Source organism: Leopardus geoffroyi, chromosome A2 (assembly GCF_018350155.1).
Source record: "Leopardus geoffroyi isolate Oge1 chromosome A2, O.geoffroyi_Oge1_pat1.0, whole genome shotgun sequence".
NCBI classification, from domain to species: domain Eukaryota; kingdom Metazoa; phylum Chordata; class Mammalia; order Carnivora; family Felidae; genus Leopardus; species Leopardus geoffroyi.
This window is the reverse complement of record NC_059331.1, coordinates 5,949,543-5,973,159: the sequence shown is the minus strand read 5'-3', so window position 1 is coordinate 5,973,159 and position 23,617 is coordinate 5,949,543. Positions and strand designations below refer to the sequence as shown.

The following is a 23,617-nucleotide window of genomic DNA, read 5'->3' as shown; positions in this document are numbered from 1 at the left end:
AAGGAGGGGGAGGGAGGGGGAGCTGGAGGGGCCTTAGGAGCAGGGAGGGAGGAGCTGAGCTGGGTAGAGGCAGGGGCCTGGCTGCTGGGTCTCCCAGCAAGGGGTCCCCCTTCATCAGGGGGCCTGAGGGTGTAGATTCAGGGGCAGGTTGGGGAGAGAAACGGCAGGGGAACCAAGCATCCTCCTACAGCACTGCCTCCCCCCCGCCTCCCCCCCCCACCAAGCCTAACTAGTCTTCTGGGAGCTGGTAAATTTTGTTCGCAGAGCCCGTGCATTCACACAGCCTTCCTTTTATAGAAGCGCTCGCTTCTCCCCACACACATTGCACACGGCTCCCCCGGGGCACAAACATATCTCCCAGGCGGTGTGGAGCAGAGCCAGCCCACTCCATGCCGCCAGTCCCACGGTTTCCAGTGTGCACGTGTTCACGGTGGGCAGGAGGCACCAGGCTCAGAGGTGTTTCAGGTTGCAGATGTGGTCGGTGCCAGATCATGCCACCTCCTGGTGACACCCTCCATGTATTCCCCAGCCCCCAGTCCCCTCAAGTGAAGGGAAAGAAGGGGGATGGGTCTTGGCTATGCATGGAGCCGGCGGGATCCAGGTTGCACATCAGTCGCCCCCAGAATGCGGCCTGGGTGTCTCGGCAGCATGGGGCTCACGGACAGCAGGTGGAAATCAGGCCTGGGTTCAAATTGCAGCCACTTAGTACAGGCTTAGTACAGGCTAGTCACTTAGGCTGCCTGGACCTTTGTCCCTTTGCCTGTAGAAGAGGGATGCTAACAGGCCTCACTCTGAGTCCTGAAGAAGGAACAGGCCATGCGCAGGACGCTCTAACTCACACGCTGCTTGGCATGTAGTAAGCGCTCAATAATAGCTTTTATTTTCACCAATGGCTCGGGGGCTGGGAGGAGGGAGAAGGCGTGGGTGAGGCCAGGCGGGGATGGGAGCAGGGATCCGGGGGAAATGGCAGGAGCGCCAGTGCAGGGCGGAGGTGGTGACTGGGGGAAGGGCGCCGACCTGTACCGGGGCCGGGGCTGGAGCGGAAGGGAACCTGCCCGCACTCTCCTCCCACCGCAGGCGTCACGCATCCTGGACACAACAGCCATTGTTGCTCTCCAGTCTCGGTCTCCGGGGGCAGGCCACGCAGGGCATATTGCTATGCAGCGTCCACCCCATGGGCCCAGAAGAGCCTGTCCCGCAGGAGCAGCTCAACACTTAAGGGTGGGGGGCGAGGCGACGGGTCGGGGTTGGGGGAGTGAGGATGGCCAGACCACAGGGGAGGGAGGGGGACACGGGGGTCCCCCGCATCCAGGAATGGACACGACAGTCATGCTCGGCGGCGGCAGGACAGTAGCAGAGCCACCAATACGCCTTGGGGTGGGGGAGGGGTCCTCTTCCCCGTCGGGGAGCCAGTAGGGGACCAGCCGGGCCGGTGAGTCACGGAAGGAGGACGGGGCGGGATAAAGGCACGAAGTGGGGCTCCGGCCAGGCCGGGAGGGAAGATGGGAGGGGTCTGAGGGGGAGGAGCCGGACTTCTAACGCCCTGCCCCCTCGGGCTAGGATCTGGGGTGGGATCCTGAGCGCCATCCCGGCCAGGCGGCGCCCCCGTCGGGTGGGCCCTCGGCGAGAAACCCCGCTCGGCTCAGACCAGCGCGTAGTCGAACTGCCCGCGCTCGAGCGCCTCCTTGTGGTCGGTCCAGGACGAGGCGGGCATGCGGCTGTAGGGGTCGAGCAGGATGCGCACGCAGCGCACCATCAGCAGCACCAGCACCACGAGCAGGCAGAGTACGAAGGCGAACACTGTGCGCTGCTCCGCGTCCAGGCCCGCGCCCACCGGGGGCCCCGTCGACGGCGGCAGCGGCTCGGGGGACAGCGTCCACGTCGCGCTCATGGCTCACATCGCCGCGCGCCCTGCGGAGGAGGGGCCCGCCCGGGGCGCGGGGATGAGGCTGCGCCTTCCCTTCCCCGCGCCGCCCCCTCCTGCCGCGGCCCCCTGACCTTGCCGGGATCCAGCCCCCGCCCGGGCCTCCGTCCCCCCGGCTACGCCCAAGCCCGGGCCGCAGGCACGCCACCACAGGCACTCAGGGACCCAACTCCGGCCATGCGCGCAGGTGGGGGTGCTGACAGTGGGGAGAGGGAGCCCGGGCCCTGCCGGCCCGCGTACAACAGGTGCGAACGCACAGCCCGGGCGGCGCGGCGAAACCCTGTCCCCCGCCCCGCTCCCTTTGTTCCCGGCGTCCCGGGGACCCCTCCCCCACCACCCCCGCCCCGCCGCGCCCCTCACCCTGGCCTCGACCGGGACGGGAACCGAGCGTCCGGCGGCTGCGCTCTCTTCCGGGACCCGCGCCGGCTCTGCTCTCGGCCTCTCTCCCGCGGAGGCAGCGGCGGCGGCGGCCCCGGCTCAGCCCACCCCACCCGCCCCTGGAGCGCCCGAGACCGAGGCAGGCGAGCCGCGCGCTAGCCGGGCCGCCGCGGCTGTTCCCATGGCGACGGGGGGCGGGGCCGCCGCGGGGGGCGGAGGCTGCGCAGGGAGCGGCGCGCGGGCTCGCGACCCCGCCCCGGCCTCCGGGAGAAGAGCGCTCCCGCCCGCAGGCGCCTGGGAGACCCTGGGCGCGGGGCGCATCAGCACCCAGGACCTCGCCCACCCCACCCCGACAAGCACCCCAGGCAGCCCCAGCCCGACTCCGGCACCTGTTTGTGCGATAGACCCCTCAAGCAGACGACCTGTTTGGGGAATCCCAATGCCTGCCGAATCACTCATACTGACGCTCAAGCTCCTCCAGTTGTGGGGACCCCAACCTTCCGAGATCCCAGCCAGGCCTCGGAAAAGCTCCCTAGCTCTTGTGGAGGACCCCCGACCCAGGGAGGGCAGGGTCCTGAGCAGGCAAGGTCTAGGGCTGCAGTTCCTTCAGTGACCTTGACCGCCTCCTGTGACCACCCGGCCAGCTCCCACCACCCATCCTCGGTCCCAGCTGCCCCCTACCCCAGTGACAAACACCTCAGACCACCCGAGTTGCTGTCCTGCACTTTGGCGTTTTATTATTATTTCCAAATCTCAGGCATATATACAGGAAAATAAGGGCACTGTTAAAAAACGGAGCCAAAATGGCCGGGCTGAAGCGGCTCGTATGCTACTCTGAGCAGCAGGTCCTAGACCTGCTGTCATGCCCCCTGGATCGTCCCTGGGCCGGGGGGGGGTGGCCTCTTGGCACCATCCCGCCGGTGCACCATATTGACCCCGGCTGCTGGCGGAGGGGCATGGGCGCAGTGCAGGAGCCCCCCGGGTGGGGAGCCGCCCCCCCTCATCCACCCGCCCGTCCCCATCCAGCTGGTTTTGTAGCGGCCCTGGTAGAGATCCGACAGTCCCGTCTTCCCCAGAGGTCTAGTTGTGACAGGCAGACACCAGGCCTGTGTGACCACCGCGCGCTGATCCAGCCCAGAAGCCTCTGCTCGTGGCCACCACGCTCAGAGGACCTGCTCCGTGCTGGACGCTGAGATGTCCAGGAGCCGCCAGGCCGCGTAGGGGTTGAGCTCGTCCTGGTCTCGACAGAGCGCCCACACGTACAGCATGCGCAGCACCTTGTCCTGCAGAAGCAGGGACGGTGAGGGCCGCGACAAGGGACTGTGGGGAGGGGCAGGGCAGAACAAAGGGGACGCCACGAGGGACCGGGGAGCAGAGCTGGGAGTGAGCCTGGGTCCAGAGTCGACAACTCAGGCCTCTGCACAGCCAGATGAGTCAGTCACCCTCCAACCCCCACCAGCACCCACAGGGCCCCAGGCTTCTCAAGACACTGCCCTGCTGTTGCTGCACAGTCACAAAACCTCCTGGCTCTGTCGGCGCGAGGTGGCTGGAGGCGGCCATCAGCCAGTCTCGCACCGGCCACCCGCGAGGCCCGATCCCTCCTGGACTCACCGGGTCGCCCTCCACCACCTCGCCTTTGGGGTTCTTGATCACCATCACCAGCTGGGCCTGGAAGGTGATGATCAGCACAGGCCCCTGCTCCATCATCTTGCCCATGGCCAGCTGCAGGGGGGAGCGACAAGGTGGGCGGGCCTCAGAGAGTGGCCTTGCCCCTCCCCTGACAGTCACCTCACAGCTGGTGCCGACCCTTGCTTCCCAGGAGGCAGTCCCAGCCACCCCACTTGTCCTACTCGTCGGGCCAGGCCCCAGAAGGACCTGTGAGGGGTTCCCGCGGGACCCTTCCCAATGTGAGCCAGAGTCTGAACTAAGATCCACGCAGCCTCCCCGGACCCTGGTGGCTTCTTGTTCCCCAGAGGGGGCTGGGTGGGCGTGTAAGGCCTCACAGAGGGGCCCTTGCACATGGGCAGGGGTAACCAGCACTGGCACTGGTCCGGCTCTCCACAGGGGCAAAGCTCTCGCCCTGCCCAGTGAAGGCAGGACAGCACTGCCTCCGGGGGCCCCGAGGTCTGGGCGGCCACAGCACCCCCTGCGTCCGCCGCCTGCCCAAGAACTCTCGCACCACAGGCTTATGGGAACCTCTGCTGAAAGGGACCCTGAGGTCATTTCACCCCAGTCCCTGTCTGTCTGTGCCGCAGCTCCCCCAGGGACGGGCGCCCCTCTGACTGGCACCCCCCCGACGCCAAGAAGAGCCGCTCACGTCGATGTTGTCGATGTCCAGAATGCGGGAGTGGAACTGCAGGCCCAGCGCCTTGGCCTGCTGGATCGGGTGCGCCAGCTGGCTGTAGGTCTGCGAACAGAAGCCAGACACATCCCTGCGGCTGGACCCGCGAGCGCAAGCCCCACCGAGGTGCTGCGGTGCGCCTGCTGGCGAACCCCAGGGGCTGCGCCGTCCTGGGAAACTCTCCCCGCAGACAGGCTCACCGCCCTATCCCGTGCTCTCTGCACCTGCGCCTTCCAGAAACGGCTGCTGTCGCCTGCGTGCGCTTTGCCAGGAGCAGCAGATGCCAGGAGCACAGGTCCAAGCAGGGAGGCCAGTGCCACCCATTTGCCGGCCCGAATCACACCCCCCTTGTTGTAAAGACAGCGCTGCATCGAGACGCCCAAATGAAAGTGGTATTAATCAGTAAAGGAGGTAATTTTCCTGCAACAGGATCTGAAATACACGCCCAGAGGGAAGTTGAGGCCTCTCTGGCTGATCTTGGACTTCCCCATATTCACCGCACTCAGAATCTTGGCCTGGAATCAAACGCGTTTTCTAGGATTCGCCCTAACCCACAGCCGCTCTGAAATGAGCTCCCTCGGTCGGCCTCCTCCTCACTGACCAGCCCCGATGGGAGGCTGCTGGCCACAGGCAGCCCGTTTTTCCCGCGGGGTGGTGACACCCCAATGACACCTCCAGCCCCCTTGAGCCTACTCCAAGGCCCAGGACACACGTGACACCTGGTACCTTTTCACTGGAGGCTTTTCTGGACTCAGCAGCTATGCTGAGTGGAAGCCATTCAGTGGTGGATGGCATTCCAGTAACACTTACTTTTTATGGAAATAACTGATCTACCAAGAAAAAAAAATGGTGCCAACCCTATTTCCTGTGTGGTTCTTAAAAATGGCATCTAAGAAACACCTCTGGGGGCGCCTGGGTGACTCAGTCGGTTGAGCATTCAACTTCGGCTCAGGTCACGATCTCACAGTTCGTGGGTTCGAGCCCCGCGTCGGGCTCCGTGCTGACAGCTCTGAGCCTGGAGCCTGCTTCGGATTCTGTGTCTCCCTCTCTCTCTCTGCTCCTCCCCCACTCACGCTCTGTCTCTCTCGAAGAGAAACAAACATTTAAATAAATAAATACACACACACACACAACACACACATACATACACACATACACCTCTGTGAAAGCACCTGCAGTTTCAGGAGCATTTCCAGGGGCCCCAGCAGCTCTTTGGCAAAGATAATCAACCACAGCCTAATGGTCCCAAAGCATTAAAAAAAAAAAAAACCACACGCTCATAAATGCCTGCTGGATTAGTCACCATGCAGGGGAGTATTAAAAAAAAAAAAAAAAATCTGACATCTTCTCCTCTGTTTTCTCCAAGTTGTTTGTGAGCTGGAAGCAGAATAGATCAGCCAAAAAAGGCTCTGGATTGCTCAATACAAATAAGCTAGAAAAAACCCCATGAAGACACAGGTCAGGGAGTGAGCAGGGTGAGTCGAGGTGGCCGACAGAGTCCTGCAGGGCCGGAGAGGCTGCCAGGACCGGGGCAGACAGGGTGTGCTCCTGGGGACAGCCGACCTGGGTGCACGGCCTGGCACCATGGGGCCCCGGGACCCTGAGCACTGACTCTGGGGAGCAGTCAGGCCTCATCAGGACACACGGCTCCTCCCCATGCGGGAAATCTTATCACCGTCTGTTTTGGTCTGTGTTTCGGGAACTCAAAGTGAGAACAGCTATAATGAGCCTGGCCAGCGCTCTGTGCATCCGGGAGCGCTGCGTCTGTGTTCACACTGTACCCTCATGACGCCTGTGACATGGCCCAGGGACGGGAGGTGGTGTGGGCCCGCAGGCTGCTTGCCGGCCAGCGCCCACAGCCACCACGTGAGACCCCTGAGCGCCGAGGGAAGGTCACACACACCCCAAGCTATTCCCGGCCCTTTCCACCCGGCCCCGGACCCCTGGGTGCCCCCACAACCAGGACACCGGGCCCTGTCATACCCTTCCTGGCTCTGCCCAAACAGACCTCCAAACTGAGTCTTTTTCGGCCTAAATATAAAAAGTAGAAAGAAAAAGAGAAGGACTCACAGCTTCATAGCACCAGTCTTTGAGAATCTCAAGCTCTCCAGAAATCATGGCCTAAAAAGGGAAAAACAAACAAACAAAAAATAAGTTCGAGACTAATAGGGGGCTATCTAGGCTGGAGACCCTACCCTATAGGCTCCAGCTGGGGAGCAGGCAGGGGGCCTCGGGTCAGGCCGCAGCAACGGATGCCCCTCCCCAGGCCCTTGGGACCAAGGGCCTGCATGTGTGACCCCCGGCAGCCCAGGGTGGCCCCAAGGGCCTCGGGTGAGGTGGAGGAAGGTGGCAGCATGCTGGGCTCAGCGGGGCTGGGAAGCTGAGCCAAGGAGGCCAGGAGCTGCATTCCACCTCCACCGGGGCTGGAGCTTTGCACAGCCAGAGGTCAGGACAGGGGCAGAGGAGGGGTCCTGGGGTGGCCTCCCAAGGTGCCACAGGGGATGCCTCTGCAGGAACCTGGAGGCGGGGCTGACCTGCTGAAGGTCAGAGAGGAGCCCAGGGCCAGAGGGAAAAAGAAAACTAGGGGCAGGCCGGGAGCTGAGACATCGTCTCTAGAAGAATCCGCCTGTGCTGGGGCTGCTGTGTTAAGGGAGCGCCCCCTCTCTACCTCCTCCCGGCCCTGCCCGAAGTGGTGCAGGGAACGTGGGGAATTAAGAGAGGAGGGGACCACAGGGAGACCAGTAGGATAGAGGAAACAGGGGGTGGGGACTGGAATCTACCTTCGGGGCGGGGGTGGGGGGGGGGTGGGGGGTGGCGGGTGTGGAGCCTTTCTGTGATCTCATCAGGCCCTTCCAAAGGCCTGGCAGCGGCCCAGGTTCCGGCCACATCCCAGGGGCTGGAGAAACAGACGTGGCTGGCTGGAGGCAGTCAACCTTGGGCAGGGGCCCTGTGCAGTGTGTGCAGGGGCAGGACCCTGAGCGAGCCACCCCCTCCTCATTTATGAACCAGAAGGAGGGGCCGGCAAATGGGATTCAGGATTCCCACAGAGAGGGGACCTGGCCCCTGGGAGACAGAGCCGCGGCCCTGGGCAGCCGCTCACTGTAGGCTCGAGGGAACTGCTCCAAGCAGATCATGAGGGAAACCAGACAGGAGGCTCTAGGCCGGCTGTCAGGAAGACGGAAGTTGCTGCCGGACCTCGTGAAAGGGAACTCCGTCCCTGGGAGCAGACACACCCCACAGGGAAGAAATCGGCCACCATCACGGGGACCAGCAGGGCCCACAGGTGACCCTGGGTGCCTTCTCAGAGGTGCATGACTAACGAGGGCCGGGCGTGGTGGCGCGGGGGCGCCAGGCCTCTGACAGCCGGAGATCTCTGCCCCTGGTGGCAGTTCCCAGGGTAACCTGGCAGGCAGGACAGTGGGGACCTGCTAGGTGGGGGCCCCAGGGTGCAGCACCCACCTCCAGGACGTTGGGGATGATGTCACTCTCACATTGCTGCAGGAACCGCTCCTTGTCGAAGGCAGGGTCAACTCGCAGGATCTCCGTGAGCACCTCTGACATCTCCGTCTTCGAGAACAGGCCCCCTGGAGGCAGCCACGGCAGGAGTGGGCCAGGGCCCGGGACCGTCCCTGCGGCCAGCCCAGGCGGGAAGGACGGTCCGGGCCCACTCACCCAGCAGGTCTGTGACCTTGTCTGTCAGCGTGCGGGACGCCCGGATGAGGACGTTGTCGCTCTCGTCATACTTCACCTTCATCTCGAAGAACCCTGCCGGGACGTGGGCTGAGGTCAGGGGTCGCCTCCAGAAAGAAAGACACCCCTACTCTACGACTTCCGGGGGCTCCTTGCAGCCCCTGCAAGACCCACTCCCTGTGCAGACCTGGGCAGCGTGGGGCGGAGCCAGCTTTCTCAGGGGTGGGCTGAGGGGCGGGGCTCTCCCTACCAAGGAAACCGGCCTCTAGTGACCGTCACAGGACAAGGGACAAGGGTGTGTGGCATGGCGGTGCTCTGGCTGGCACCTGGGAGGCCCACCGGCACCTCCTGTCCTGCCCTGTGAGGGAGCCTCTCACGGTGGCACCCACAGCCCAGCCACCGGAGAGGCAGGTCGGCCTGGCCGCCCTCCTGCCAGCGGCAGCTCCGCGACCGCGAGGACGGTGACTCAGCCCCTGGGGGAGGGCCCCTGCCCGCCAGCTGGAGATGTACCGGGCGGCCCTCGAGAGCAGGGCTGCCTGGCGGCCTGGGCTCTGCTGCTCACTGGCTGGGTGATCCTGGGGAGTGGCTGGTCCTCTCTGACCCCGGTCTCCTCCTCTGTAAAGCGGGGGGTCTGGCTTGTGCCCAGTGCGCGGGGAGCACTCAGTAAGCGTCTGCTGTCACGGCGACGCTGTCGGCCGAGTGTCCGAGACGTGAACACTCACGATTAAATACCACGTTGTTGTCCCTGAAGTCTCTCCACTGCTGGTACCACTTGGAGTCTTTGTGCAGCACGACCCCCAGGGCCTCCCTGGGGAGATGGGGCAGCGGTGAGCAGTGGCGACGGGCCCCTGTGTGCCGGCCCAGGCACCCAGCCCTCCTGTCCCCGCGGGCAGCGCCCCCGTCCCCCTGGGCAGCCCGCCCTCCTCTCTCAGCCTCCTGCCTTCTCTCTCCCCTTCCCACCGCCCACCATCTCCCCCACGTTCACAAGGGAGCAGGGACTCTTGAGCAGAACAGACACTCGAGAACGAACTGACTTGGGCAGGAACGTTCCAGGGGCGCTCAAACACAAACAGTGTGTGTGTGGAAGGGGACACAGGCCCTGGCCAGTCTGCTACCTACTCGTTGGGCTCAAACACCTTCTCTTCCTTGAGCTTCTCTCCTGCAAACTCCTTCCTCTTCCTGAGGCGCTCTGGCCTCCGATAGGGCCCGGTCTGCCCCAGCACGCTGTCGTCGATCTCCTTCTTCACGGACTCTACCCCCTGGGGGAAAGCAGCCAGCCCCAGGGTGGGCGCTCAGGACCTTCCTGACACTGCGGACCACCGCCGGGGGCCTGTGCGTTTGTGCCCCAAGTCAGGACAGTGTCCGCGGAGAACTCCAACCCAGGGCCCGATTGGTACCCCAGGGCCTCAGCTTCCCCCGGACTCGAGGTCACGTGGCTCTGAGCACCCTGCCTGACTTCCCTGCGTGGACCACAGGGCTGTTTCAGATGGACCCCGCTTTTCTCTGGCCGCGCCCCTCATTTCCCCCAACCTTGCTGCAGTGACCCTGGCCGTGTTGAGCTGGCTGTGCACATCTCCCCACTGGAGGGGCTGCCCCTCCACCCGTGGCCCCTCCCCTGAATGTTCCCTTGTCACATGTCGCTCAGGAACCACTCATCCCCCTCTGGGTCCCCCAGACACCTCAGGAGCAGGAATTTGGACTTTCTATCCAGTGGCCCCTGTGGGTAGCAAGAGAGCCCAGCATGTGGGAAGATTCAACAGTCATTTCAGAATGAATCAGGACCTCAGGTCGCCTTGAGTACAACAGGTCCCGGGCTTACGGACACAAGCTAAGGGTGTTAGTGGCTGAGAGGCTCTCCGTGCATTAACCTGCTGCTTCCTAGGGGCTGTGACTTGTCCAAGGCCACCCAGCAGGGAGCGGAGCACCATCCTGGTGCCTCAAGCGGGCCCTCCCTCTCCAGGGCTGAGATCGGCAGTGAGAACTCCGGATCCCGGACTCAGAACAGGCCAGGCCGTGAGCCCCAGCCCGACCCACCTGGGAGATGGCTCTGAAGGCGGCGGTCCGGCCCAGCTTCTCCCCGCCTTTGGACACCGACTCGGCCGACTGCTTGGCAGTCTTGGCAGCTTCCTCCACGCTCTCCTTGATCTTCCGGCCAAGGTCGCTTTTACCGACTTCATCAAGACTCTACTGAGACACAGGGATGGGGGTGTCAGCACAGCACCCCTTGGGGCCCACACAGCACCCCCACCCCCACCCCGCCCCGAGCTAAGACCAGTCCAGTCCTTCAAAGGTCGGGAACAGACACTCTGAACTCGTCTGACCTATGGGGCCCGGACACTCGGGTGCGCCGTGTACAAGGTCTGCAGGGCTGAACCCCTGGGCTCCGGGCTGGACGCCAGGTCAACTGGGCTCTCCCCGGAAGGGGCACGAGTGGCCGCTTAGGGATAAAAGGTTCGAGGAGCCTGTGCCTAATGCTGGACTGGCCTGGAACGCTCGCAGGCAGCTCAGAACAGTGCAGAGCCCTGCCCCTCTCTCCTGCTCAGAACAAAGCAAAACAGACAACAAAAAGGAAGCCCTTGGGCCCCCCCACGCTGCCCCATCTCCCCTCACCTGGGGCCAAGCAGTGCTTCCCTGTTTTGGGCAGGACGAGACAAGTCATTGGCCCTTCTGTCTTTGCTGGTGGCACGAAAGCGTGAAAGCTTCTACTGCCAGCGGTGAGCCGCAGGGCACGTGCGCTAGCCTGACTTCGCCCTCCTTCCTGGGCGAGGGGCGGAGGGGGGGTGCTGTGCATCCTAACTCCGGAAGCCACCTGGCCAGGCTGGCTCTTCCCTGGCTCGCCACCCACGCCTATTCATCCGCTGTGCCAAGTCACGCCCTGCCCAGGCGCCAGCTCTGCCCGCAGCTTCCAGCACAGCTCTCCTCCCAGAGGCGACGAACAGATGGCCTGGCAGCCGCGGGCAACAGAGCGTGGGGGCCCGGAGACCATTACCTCCTTCACTGTGCCTGTGATCTCCCCCAGCTTCTTCTTTATCACCTCGCTCGTCCGCACGGTTTCGGATTCAATGCTTTTCTACGGTAAGAAGGTTGTTTCTCTTGGTTACAACACAGCAGTTGCCTTATAGGAAGCATTTTCTGAGCGGCGCCCTGCCCCCCCACCGCCTGCCCGACCACCCCAGCCCCCTCCCCACCCCAGGGCCCCTCACTGCCCGACAGCCTTGCTTTCGGGAGCAGTTGAGGGCTGACAGATGGAGACCCCTGAGGCCCAGCCCTGGCTCTAGTCTCTCGCCAGGTGCAGGGGTGATCTTGCCCCCCGCCCCGGTTCATCCACATTATCCTGCCTCGCTCTGCAGCCCTGCAGCTGCCAGCCACTGCTGGATCTCCCACAGCCACAGTCCCACCCGACTCGGCTTGCTCTGCCCCCAAACCACCCCTTAGCCCACTCCTCTTCCTTACTGGAAAGAAAGGGTCATCATCCATCAGGTCGAATCCCCCACAGGCCCTCTGAGCGAACAGGCCTTGCCCACAGCCTGGGACGTGGCCAAGAGAACAAAAACCCAAGGGACCCGGAGCAGGCACCCGTTGGCAAGACGGGGCGGCTGTCCCCACCTCGCAGAGCCCTGATGCGGCAGCTGCCGAGCCCACTCCCCGCGGCGGGCGCCTGGCAGCTGCTTCGGTAAGAGACCAGGCGGTAATTAATAATCACACCAGCACCGTGACCCGCTTTCTGCTTCACTCAAGGGGCCACAACCAGCTCTCAGGAGCAGCGCATCTTAAACCTACAGCTCAAGGGGTGACCCGGGGAGCCCGTGCAGACGCACTCCGATCCAGCAGGTCGGGGAGGGCTCCGCGACCCCGCAACTCTCACAAGCTTCCAGAAGAAGCTGGCGCCGCTGGTGTGCAGAGAATGCCACTCCGTCTCACCGCAGAAACGGGGGGCCTGGCGACTCACTCCTGTCCGCTCGCCCCTGTGGTCAGTGAGTGACGTCACTTCCCCCACTGTGTCGTCTCTGTGCGGGAAGCAAAGGGACTCACGTATTTCCTTCTGGCCTCCTGGAGCGCGTCAGACTCTTCTAGCTTGCGGGCCTCATCTCGGAACTTTTTTATACTTTCTTTCATTTCTTTGTTTTTGGCTAATTCTTGCTTGATATTATCTAGCAAGCCAGAGAGAAAGCCTTTCCTGTTTCCAGAAGAATAGGATTTGGACTGGAAAGAATGTAAAAGAAACAAAGGATTTTTATTTTCTCCTCTGTGCTGATACGGGTTTCACAATGAACAGCTACCTCCATTATGAGCCAAGAAAGTCAAGGAAAGAAAGCATCAGGTGATAAACTGCGGGATGTCCAGTTTCTTTATTATCCAGTAATAAAAAGAAACCAGTTAGCAAGCTATGAAAAGATGTTGCGAGGGGCGCCTGGGTGGCTCAGTCGGTTAAGCATCTGAGTTTGGTTCAGGTCATGATGTCAGAGTTTGTGAGTTCGAGCCCCGCATCAGGCTCTGTGCTGACAGCTTGGAGCCTGCTTCGGACTCTGTTTCTCCCTCTCTCTCTGCCCCTCCCCCTCCCCAGCTCACGCTCTCTCTCTCTGTCAAAAATAAACATTAAAAACAAAATTAAAAAAAAAAAAAGATGTTGCGGCCTTACACAATTTGTCAATGACATCTCAATTTAAAAAAGACACAGGAGGGGGCACTTGGGTGGCTCAGTCAGTTGAGTGTCTGACTCTTGATTTCGGCTCAGGTCAGGGTCTCACGGTTTGTGAGTTCAAGCCCAATGTCAGGCACCATGACAGTGAGGAGCCTACTTGGGATTCTCTCTCTCCTTCTCTCTCTGTTCCTACCCTGATTGTGCTCTCTCTCTAAAAATAAATAAACTTAAAAAAAAAAAAAAAAAAAAGACACAGAGGAACCTTAAATTCATATTACTGAGTGAGAGAAGCTGGTCTGAAGAGACTCCAGGCGGCATGATCCCCACTCTAGGACATTCTGGAAAAGGTGAAACCATGGATAGTAAAAGGATCAGTGGTTGTCAGGGGCTGGGTAGGCTGGTGGGGGAGATGAATGGGCGGAGCAAAGAGAAGTTTCTGGGCACTAAGACTACTCTGTCCAAACCCACGGAATGAGCACCCAGCATGAACCCTAAGGCAACCTGTGGGCCTCAGTTAATAACGACGTATCAATACTGGCTCATCAGTTGTAACAAAGGTGCTATACTAAAGCAAGAGGCCGCACCACCGGGAAAATGCAGGCCCAGGTGGGAGGAGGGGCCGCCAGGAGGTTGATGGAAACTCTCAGTATTTCCTGCTCAATTTTTCTGTACATGTAAAAGTGCTCAGAAGGATAAAGTCTATTTTTTTTTTTTTTTAATTTATTTTTGGGACAGAGAGAGACAGAGCATGAACGGGGGAGGGGCAGAGAGAGAGGGAGACACAGAATCGGAAACAGGCTCCAGGCTCCGAGCCATCAGCCCAGAGCCCGACGCGGGGCTCGAACTCACGGACCGCGAGATCGTGACCTGGCTGAAGTCGGACGCCCAACCGACTGCGCCACCCAGGCGCCCCGGATAAAGTCTATTGAAAACAAAACAAAGTGCCAGGCTCCTTCTCCAACAGAGGGAACCCTGGGTGAGAAACGGGCGGTTTGGAATCCTCATGGACATTCAAACATGCTCACCCAAGGCGAAGGGCAACACCCAAACGGGCCCCTGTCCCAGGAATGGAGTGGAAAGGACTCTATAGCCCCTTATCTGGAAGAAGCTGAGATAGGGCCCTACTCCCTGGGCTTCTGGGGCCGGGATAACTTTGGGGTCACTCTCAAGTCCCACATTGGAACTCACATGTCACCCCAGGGCTTGGCACAGACCTCCCTCGTCAACCCACAGGATCACTGTCACCCAGAGCCAAAGCTCAGGGGTGCCCCTCGTAGGAAAACCCAACACACCCAGAAAGCCGGGGCCTAGGGAGGCCGGAAGAAAGGCCACGGTCCTCCTGCAGACACAAGAGCCAGAGTGGTACACTGCCCAAGACACAGGCTTCAGTTCAGGGTCGCACTGAGCCAGGTTAGGATCGCCGCTTCCCCACCACGTTGAGAGTGGGCTCCGAAAAGAGAATGCTTGAAGACCCACGCGAATGGTGTGCCCAGCCAGCCTTTCTCTGGGGGAGGTCTAGGTTCTAAGACTGTCTGGGACTGCGCCACCTGGCAGCTGCCCCACCTCCCGCTCCACGGCCGGCCGCACACCAGGAGGTGGTGGCTAAGAGGAAAGGCCACAGGGCGTGTGCCATGCCCACAAAAGCTCAAGGACAGGACCGGGGAGACCAGGCCTGTGAGAGACTCAGCGGGAAGGGAAGGGTGTGGGCTGCCCCAGTGTGTGCACTTGGGGAGGTATACTGGTTTGGGGCTTTCCTCCTCCCTGTGGTGGTGACACACCGCCAGAAAGAAGCACAGTTGAAAAGGAATATGCTAGAAAATGCTGTGTGTGAGGAACAACAGAGACAGGAAACTGAGCCCCCAAGGTGAGGTGACTCCGCTCAAAAGCCTAGAGGGATGTCACCCAGAAAAGGGAAGAGCCACAGGGAGACGGATTTCAGCTGAGTACAGGGATGCCTTTCCAGCCCTGAGAGCTGACACATCATCTACTTTGTCAGGCAGGAGCTCCACCCCTGGTGATGCCAGGTGCTGCCCGAGAGCCCGAGAGGACCAGCACGCTGGGTTCTGTGACCCCGCAGGTCTTGGATGGGGGACGCCAATCAGCTGCCCTTGCCAGTGTGGACAACGTCCTGCAGCTCTGTCTCCTGCCAACCAGGTCTGATCTTTCAGACTCCTCTCTGTCTGCTGGCATCCCGTCACTCACCAGAGGCAGCTCTCGGCCGGGCCGGCGTATCTGATAGGCACCATTGTGCAGTAGCATTAGGTTGTGGCTGGACAGGAACTGGACTCCATTGCTGAGGCATCTCTAGTTAGGGAAGAAAAGAGAAAGATAAGGTCACTAGGAAGTGAGTAAGCCCCACTAAAAAGTAGGGGTCGCCCAAGTCTCATTTGCCGATTTTTTTAATGTTTATTTTTGAGAGAGAGAGGTGAGGAGTGAGGGGAGGGAGGGAGAGACAGAGCGCTAGCAGGGGAGGAGCAGAGAGAGAGGGAGACACAGAATCCGAAGCAGGCTCCAGGCTCTGAGTTGTCAGCACAGAGCCCGAGGCGGGGCTCGAACCCACAAACCGTGAGATCATGACCTGGGCCGAAGCCAGATGCTTAACCGACTGAGCCACCCAGGCGCCCCATCATTTGCCGATTTTCACTGCAGGCCTGCTGCATGCTAGACACTCCGCCATCTTGCTAAATTCTGAGAAGCCAATGGAATCTCGTGGAAAGGAAGACACTGGATCTGCACCTCCAGGGTCCATCCCTACTTTCCTGCCTCTGAACCTGGGGGAAACCAGATGAGTCTCAGGAGACACCAACCTATGGTGGAAGAAGGCTAAACGTGCCAGTCTGATTTCGTCTCATTAGCCTGAAATGGGCCCCCAAGCGCCTCGATGCTGGCCATGAGCAGTCTTCTCTCACAAGCCTAGCCCACTGCTGCCAGCCTTGGAAGACCAGAGACCTGGGCTCTCAGAGGTAAAACACAGATAACTTGTTCTAGGCACGACCCTGGAAGAAACCTAGCATGTCCTCGTCCGGGGTTGGGCTGCAAGAGGGCACACCTGGGCAAAGACACTACTAACATCACGTGAAAGGCATTTCTTCTCCTACCACATGAAGGACTTAAGCTCCATAAGAGAAGGGCCAGTGCACGTCCTGCTCAACATTGCACCGTAGCACCCAGCACCGAGCCAGGCACATTGATGTCAATGACCATAGAACCACTCTTCCACTTCCATATTCCCTGGGCCTTTCCTCTCCCGTTCCATGCCTCCTATCTCCAGGAACTCTAAGCAACAGCCCAAACTCATGCAAAGGCCAGCATCTCCTACAGCTACTCAAGAGAAATTCCTGGGGTACCTGGCTGGCTCAGTGGGAACAGCATTTGACTCCTGATCTCAGGGTTGTGAGTTTGAGACGCCCACGATTGGGGTAGAGACTACTTAATAAACTTAAATATATATGTATTAAAAAAAAAGAGGAACCCCTGAGAGCTGAAATCATTTGTTCTTCTCTATATGCCTACACCCATTGATCCTGGAACCACTGACTTCAGCAACAGTCTAAGATAGCAGTGAACGGCTGTCTAACTTGGAAAAGAAATCCCATATTAAGCCCCAACCCGAGGCTGGTTCCCAACCGGTTTTGTGCCCAAATCCGAACATGTGTAAATTCAATCTCAAACCCTGACTTAAAACACAAGTAGCCAAGAAAGAAAAAAAAAAAAAAATCAGCCTGGAGTCAAAGACAGCTTCTTCCTCCCCACACTAGGATCTCTATGAGATACTTTCGTTCATCCAGAGCCTAGCACTGCAGTCAGTTTGACCTGGGCTTTGGACCAGGTCAGCTTACCACGAGCTGAGGCTGTGGGCAGGTTGCTTAACCTTTCTGAGTCCCAGTTTCCCAACCTGTGAAACAGCAACAAGCAGCAGCAGTACATGAAGTACTTGTAATCCACGAAGCTTGTAGTACATGAAATACTACTGTTTTCTGAGTGCACCATACACGCCTTAACTCCCACCACCCCTATGAGCTCAAGCTCTAAGCCAGGACGAGAACCATCTCCCGCACTCTCACACGGAGGACGAGGGGGAGCGATGCAGGAAATGGTCTCGGTAGAGGACCTGGCACATAAACGCGAGCCGTGACTGTCAACGGTATTTTGCCTTCTCCCGGCTGTTTCTCCACCGGGCGCCCGGGCCACCGTGCACTCCCCGGTGCACGTGGAGTCTGATCAGGAAGTGAGGGGCGATTCGCCGTCCGCCGGGCTCAGCGCATGGCCGCCTCGGACCCGGCACGCTTAGCTCCTCAACCACAAGCTTCGCTCCGGGACCCCGGCCCCGGCCTCGACCGACCCAACGACCCAACCCAAGCCTTCTGCCGAGCCCAAGAAAGGGCCGAGGGGGGCTAAGGCCTGAGGAGAAAAAGGCCCTGGAGGTCGCGGGCTGGGAGCTCCCTAGGCCCGCCCCCTACTCCCCACCCTGACCCCGTACGTCTCCTTACCTGCGGGCAGCGGCACCAACCTCCCCGCAGCGCCGCCGCCGCCATGTTGCTGGATCCCGTGTGACCTTCTGGTGACGCGGCCTGATGGCGTCATCCGCCGCGTCTATGTAGCGCGGCGTGAGTCTGGGAAAAGCCGGCCTTGGGGGCGGGGTTTCGGGGAGGTAACGGCCTCTGATTAGACAGGGGCCCCCTTGGGGGCGGGGCCTTGGAGAGTGGTCTGGCATAGGGGCGGGACTTAATGAGCTAGAGATTCCTAGAGAGCTAGGCCTCTGATAGGGCAGAATTTGGGAAGGCGGGGCATGTTGCTTGACGTCGCCCTGGGGCGGGCACTTTTTTGAGGTAGAGACCTAGGGTTGGTTAAAGCTGCGAAGGGGCGGATCCTGAGGACGTGATTTCTGTCCCGTGCGGAGAGGTGATCTCCCAGTCAGGTCGTGCAAGGTTCCGTTGTCCGGAAGGACGAGTAGGGCGACTGACCACAGGGTCAGGCTCAATTGGATTCTGACTGATTGACCCGCGGACCAGCCCAGTAGTGACTGACCCTGGCTCTCACTTACAGTGACCTACAGTGACCGACCGACGGGCAAGTGAGTTGCTCCAAGAGCGAGAGCAAAGGAGCCCACTTTGTACAGCACTTTGAGAAAGCGCCCATTGGTTTTAGTCCGGAACAGGAAGATGAAGACCAGGCTGGGTGGAGGCCACTCCCCATGGATTTCGCATAAATTGACACATCTTGCCCTAAAGAAGATTAGGCCTTTGTCTTTTTAGCACTTAGATACTATTTTCCATTTGGAGAATGCCGCCACCAAGTGGCGGTACCTTAGCATGGCCATGCAATCTGAGTCTAGGAGGGATGGGGAGCTGGTACCTTGTGGGGAGTTCATGTATTGAAGCCTTTTGAGTTACTAAGCTGTGATAAGGTCTGTGGGACTTGAAAGGGAGGCAATATAACACTTCCTAGCTTCAGGGCAGGACAGATCCTCTGTCTCTCAGGAGCTCCACCTCGAGGTGGGAGTAAGGGACGAGGGCTTCCACTCTGGCTTTGTTTGAAATGTCTTTACTCCAAGAAGAGCAAACTAGTTACGTGGTTGGGATACATAGGTCGTTGCTGAGAAGACCTGGGCTGCTTCGTTGTCGTTGGAGCCATGGAATTGGACAAGGGCACCCGGGAGTGTGTCAAACGGGCATATCAAAGGCCAAAAGTGGAGGAAAAAGAACGCTTCAAGTAGACTGGGCAGGACTGGGCAGCAGGTAGGAAAGGCACCTGGAGGGCCTCGGAGAAGGCAGGTGGAGTACGCAGTGTTGAATGCTGCACGGAACTCACGCAAGGCAGGCCAGGCCAGACATGTATCCGTTGTCCTTGGCAGTTTGCAATATGGAGGTCCCCGGGGAGACCAGCAAGAGGGTTTTGGTGGAATGGTGGCTGTGGAAGCCAGATTTCAGTGGGTTGAGATTTTTTTTACAGCGGTGTGCTGGAGCCAGCTTGTTCTGGCTAGCGAGAGCTAACAGTCAAATTTTTAGGAATTTGAGAGCTAGTTGTTAAAAACAGCCATTATTTAAAAGTTAATTATAGGGGCACCTGGGTGGCTCAGTCGGTTGAGCGTCCGGCTCCGGCTCAGGTCATGATCTCACGGTTCGTGGGTTCAAGCCCCTCGTCGGGCTCTGTGCCGACAGCTCAGAGCCTGGAGCCTGCTTCGGGTCTGTCTCCCTCTCTCTCTGTCCCTCCCCCACTCGTGCTCTGTCTCCCTCTCTCTCAAAAATAATTAAACAGCAAATAATAGAATACAAGTTAATTGTATAAACTTCTGACCAAGTGGATTATATTTAGACAAAGGTAATAAATACTCCAACCCCAACACCCCCTTTTCTTTTTAAGTTTATTATTTATTTTGGGACAGAAAGAAAGAGAGAACGGGGTGGGGCAGAGAGAGAGGGAGAGAGAATCCCAAGCAGGCTCCGAACTGTCAGCACAGAGCCCGTCCCGGGGCTTGAACCCAAGAACCGTGAGATCATGACCTGAGCTGAAATCAAGACCCGGATGCTTAACCGACAGAGCCACCCAGGTGTCCCAAAACTCATAATTATTTTTCCACATGTTGCTTCGCCATGCTACTGAGGGTATTTACATGTATCACATCTGTGTGCTGGAAATACTGTTACATGTGCTGCTACCAATTCAGCGTTCAGCGACACCACCTGAGTAGCCGTGAAATCAGCCGGGGTGGGAATATTTACACCACAGGAATTGGCACACACTACTGATCAGGCGCCTTTGGTTTTGTTTGGAAGACCAGTCATTAAACATTTAGCCAGCACACAGAGAGAGCGAGTGTGGGCACCTCGGAGGAATCTTTGCTGTGTGTAGAAGGAAAAATGATGGCAGGTAGGGGAACACATGGGGGGGAAGGAGGGTGCTTTGTTGGTTCTTCCACCTTGTCCTTTTGAAAAATTTAAAAGCTACCACAAAGTTGCAAGAATGGTATGATGAACACTCGCGTACGCTTCACCTAGATTCTTTTTTTTTGGGGGGGGGGATATTTATTTTTGAGAGAGAGAAACAGTGCGAGCAGGGGAAGGGCAGAGAGAGAGAGGGAGACACAGAATCTGAAGCAGGCTCCAGGCTCTGAGCTGTCAGCACAGAGCCCGACGCCAGGCTCCCACTCTTGATCTTGGCTCAGGTCAGGATCTCGCGGTTCGCGGGTTCGAGCCCCTGCATCGGGCTCTGTGCTGACTGTGCAGAGCCTGCCTCGGATTCTCTCTCTCTCTCCCTCTTTCTCTCTCTCTGTCTCAAAAATAAATAAAAATTTTTAAATATGAGGTTTAAGACAAGTATGTATGGTGTGCTCTCACAGTGTCTGTGGGCCCGGCGTCTTGGTGTGACCCAGCTGGTCCTGTGGTTCAGGGCGTCTCACAAGTTTGCAGTCAAGGTATGAGGCGGGTCTGTAATCTTCTCAGGGCCCAACAGTGGGGGTTGGGAGGGGGGTTCTGCTCCAGGATCATTCCTACGGCTGTTGGCAGGATTCAGTCCCTTGACCGCTGTCGGACCAGGAGCCTCCGCTTCTCACTGACTATAGGCTGGTAGCCCTCTTCGGTGTTTTACCCATGTGAGTATGTGCCAGCCTCCAACACGGCGTCTGACTTCCATCCAAGGGTGTAAGAGAGGGCCAGCGGGGCAGAAGTGACAGTCTTTTGTAACCTAATCTCAGATGTGACATCCCATCACACTTACCGTATTCTGTTACTTAAAAGGGACTCCGTAGGTTCTGTCCACACTCCAGGGGAGAGGGTCAGGCAGGAGCCTGAACAGAGGAGATGGGAACCGGGGGAGCCGATGTAGAGCCCCTCCCCCCTTGATAAGTGTTAGAGCGATTTGATTATAAGCCCTGGGGAGGGCAAGACTCAAGGCTCAAGGGTAACGCCCCCTTCGTTTATATAGTTGTGCCGTTACAGAACCTGGGGCCTAGGCAGTGTCTCCTTCTTGTGCTTAGAGATTTCCTTCTTGGCCTACGTGTGTTATCATTCTTTGTTACTGTTCCTTGAAAACCCCTGTGATTAATCATGTTGTCAGCATCTACACTGGATAGGATGCCATATGATGAAAAGGGCCCTTCACCTCTGGGTTTTCCTCTCCAAACCCACCACCCTAGTCCACCTGTGAGAAGAGCATCAGGCAGGTCCCAACTGATGGAGATTCTCTGAAATTCCTGACCAGTTCCCCTCAGGACTGTCAAGGTCATCACAAACAAGGAAAGTCTGAGAAGGTGTCCCAGCCAAGAGGAGACTAAGGAAATGAGACTTAGTGACCATGTGTGACCCTGGATGGCCTCCTGGGACCCAAAAGGACATCAGGGAAAATTTGAAAGAATCTGGTATGGGCTTAAGTTGATTAAAATGCATCAATATTGGTTCATTAATTGTAACAAGTGTCCCATATCTTCATTCTAAGATATGAGGACTAGGGGAAAGATTGTAGGGTGTATGAGACTCTGTATCATCTTTGCAATTTTTCTGTAAATCTAACTCTTCTAAAAGGGAAGTTTTTTTTTTTTTTTAATTTGTTTTTTACATTTATTCATTTATTTTTGAGAGACCGAGAGAGACAGAGCACGAGCGGGGGATGGGCAGAGAGAGAAGGAGACACAGAATCCGAAGCAGGCTCCAGGCTCTGAGCGGTCAGCACAGAGTCCGACGTGGGGCCCGAACTGACAAACCACAAGATCATGACCTGAGCCGAAGTCGGAGACTCAACTGACTGAGCCACGCGGGCACCCCAAGGGAAGTTTATTTTTTTTTTAAAAACCGACTTATTATTTGTAATGTATAAACCCGGGTATGTGAATTATTCCATTAATTATAACATTCACATTCTCTAGGTCATTACTTTTTGTGAATAAGTGTGTACCTTTAATATATTCATCTTCCGAAAGAGTACCATATTTTCAATATAGGCATTAATGTAAAAAACAATGACCCTTGTTTTAAAAAATTAACATATAGGTTAAGTCAGTTAAGCGTCTGACTTGGGCTCAGGTCATGATCTCGCGGTTCATGAGTTCGAGCCCTGCGTCAGGCTCTCTGCTGACAGTGCAGAGCCCGCCTCATATCCTCTGTCTCCCTCTCTCTCTGACCCTCCCTTGCTCGTGCGCTCTCTCTCTAGCATAAACAAACATTTGAAGAAAATAAATAAATAAATAAATACAAATTAAAAATTAACACATAACTTATATTTAGAGCAGTTTTAGGTTCACAGCAAAATTGAGTGGAAAGGAAAGGAAGTCCCCACACCCTCTGTCGTCCCCACCGTCAACGTGGCACCAGAGGGGCACTTTTGTTACGGTCCGTGAACCCACGTTGACACCTCATTACCATCCAGAGTCCATACTCTATTTAAAAACATTTTCTAATGTTTATTTAGAACGAGAGAGAAAATGAATAAGCGGGGGAGGGGGCAGAGAGAGGGAGAGAGAGAATCCCAAGCAGGCTCCACACTGTCTGCGTGGAGCCCTATGCAGGGCTCGAACTCACGAAGCGTGAGATCGTGACCTGAGCCGAGATCAAGAGTCGGATGCTTAACCGACTGAGCCACCCAGGCGCCCCCAGAGTCAATGGTTTACGTTGGGGTTCACTCTATGGCTTTGGACAGATGGATAATGAATGTATCCATCATTGTGGTGACATACAGTGTATTTCACTGCCGTAAAAAATCCCCTGTGCTCCGTCTGTTCATCTCTCCCGCCTCCCCCACCCCTGGCAGCCACGGATCCTTTTACTTACTGTCTGCGTGCTTTTGCCTTTTCCAGAATGTCATCGAGTTGGAATCATACCGTGTGTAGCCTTTTCAGACTGGCTTCTCTCGCTTAGCGACATGCATTTGAGGTTCCTCTGTGTCTTTTCACAGCTGGAGAGCTCCTCCCTTTTTAGCGCTGAATAACATTCCCTCGTCTGGATGTCCCATGGTTTATCCATTCACCCACCAAAGGACGTCTGGGTTGCTTCCAAGTCTGTGGGATTATGAATAAAGCTGCCATGAGCACCTGTGTGCAGGTTGTGTGTGCTTGTTAGCTTTTCACTCCGTGTGGCTAATAGCACAACAGTGTGACTATTGGGTAGATTATTTCTATTCTTAAACCTTCAGTTTGCCATAGTTGATTAAGTTCTCACTGCAGTTACGTTTCTGCCAGTTTATTCTATATTTTTTCTTTCTTTCTTTTTTTTTAAGAGAGAGAGAGAGAGTGCGCAAGCGGGGGAAAGGGGGCAGAGGAGAGACAGAATCTCAAGCAGGCTGCACCCTCAGCGCAGAGCCCGATAGGGGGCTTGATCCTACGACCATCAGATCGTGACCTGAGCCAAAATCAAGAGTCGGACGCTCAGCCAACTGAGCCACCCGGGCTACCTTATTCTATTTCTAACATGTTTTTGTTTTGGTATTATATTTTATTTATTAAAAAAAATTTTTTATGTTTATTTTTGAGAGAGAGAGAGACAGAGACAGAATGTGAGCAGGAGAAGGGCAGAGAGAGAGGGAGACAGAATCCGAAGCAGGCTCCAGGCTCCGAGCCATCAGCACAGAGCCCGACGCGGGGCTCGAGCTCACGGACTGTGGCGAGATCATGACCTGAACCAAAGTGGGACGCTTAACCGAGGGAGCCACCTGG

The 23,617-nt window shown here is 57.7% G+C and overlaps 2 protein-coding genes across 2 annotated transcripts; both read right to left on the bottom strand.

The window, feature by feature from the left end:
• Window positions 1-857: 857 nt before the first annotated feature.
• Window positions 858-2,486, bottom strand: CTXN1 (cortexin 1). The gene is made up of 2 exons (XM_045496424.1): window positions 2,285-2,486; window positions 858-1,911 (listed from the first exon to the last, which is right to left on the bottom strand). Exon 2 carries the CDS (start codon window positions 1,889-1,891, stop codon window positions 1,643-1,645), a length of 249 nt encoding a protein of 82 aa, XP_045352380.1. The 5' UTR covers window positions 1,892-1,911; window positions 2,285-2,486; the 3' UTR covers window positions 858-1,642.
• Window positions 2,487-3,013: 527 nt separating this feature from the next.
• On the bottom strand, window positions 3,014-17,590 carry TIMM44 (translocase of inner mitochondrial membrane 44). The gene is made up of 13 exons (XM_045496422.1): window positions 17,466-17,590; window positions 15,178-15,279; window positions 12,366-12,536; window positions 11,323-11,403; window positions 10,368-10,517; window positions 9,453-9,592; window positions 9,056-9,141; window positions 8,316-8,408; window positions 8,103-8,227; window positions 6,714-6,764; window positions 4,620-4,709; window positions 3,914-4,024; window positions 3,014-3,585 (listed from the first exon to the last, which is right to left on the bottom strand). The coding sequence occupies exons 1-13, from the start codon at window positions 17,508-17,510 to the stop codon at window positions 3,466-3,468; spliced, it is 1,365 nt and encodes a 454-aa protein (XP_045352378.1). The 5' UTR covers window positions 17,511-17,590; the 3' UTR covers window positions 3,014-3,465.
• Between the last annotated feature and the right edge of the window lie 6,027 nt (window positions 17,591-23,617).

Excerpts from the sequence above, each read along its gene's own strand:
- CTXN1 (XM_045496424.1), bottom strand. The coding sequence starts at position 1,891 with ATGAGCGCGACGTGGACGCTGTCCCCCGAGCCGCTGCCGCCGTCGACG.
- TIMM44 (XM_045496422.1), bottom strand. The coding sequence starts at position 17,510 with ATGGCGGCGGCGGCGCTGCGGGGAGGTTGGTGCCGCTGCCCGCAG. Across the intron at positions 4,025-4,619 it reads TGGACATCGACAACATCGAC|CTGGCCATGGGCAAGATGAT; the intron begins GTGAGCGGCTCT and ends TCCCCCCTGCAG. Across the intron at positions 3,586-3,913 it reads AGGTGGTGGAGGGCGACCCG|GACAAGGTGCTGCGCATGCT; the intron begins GTGAGTCCAGGA and ends CTGCTTCTGCAG.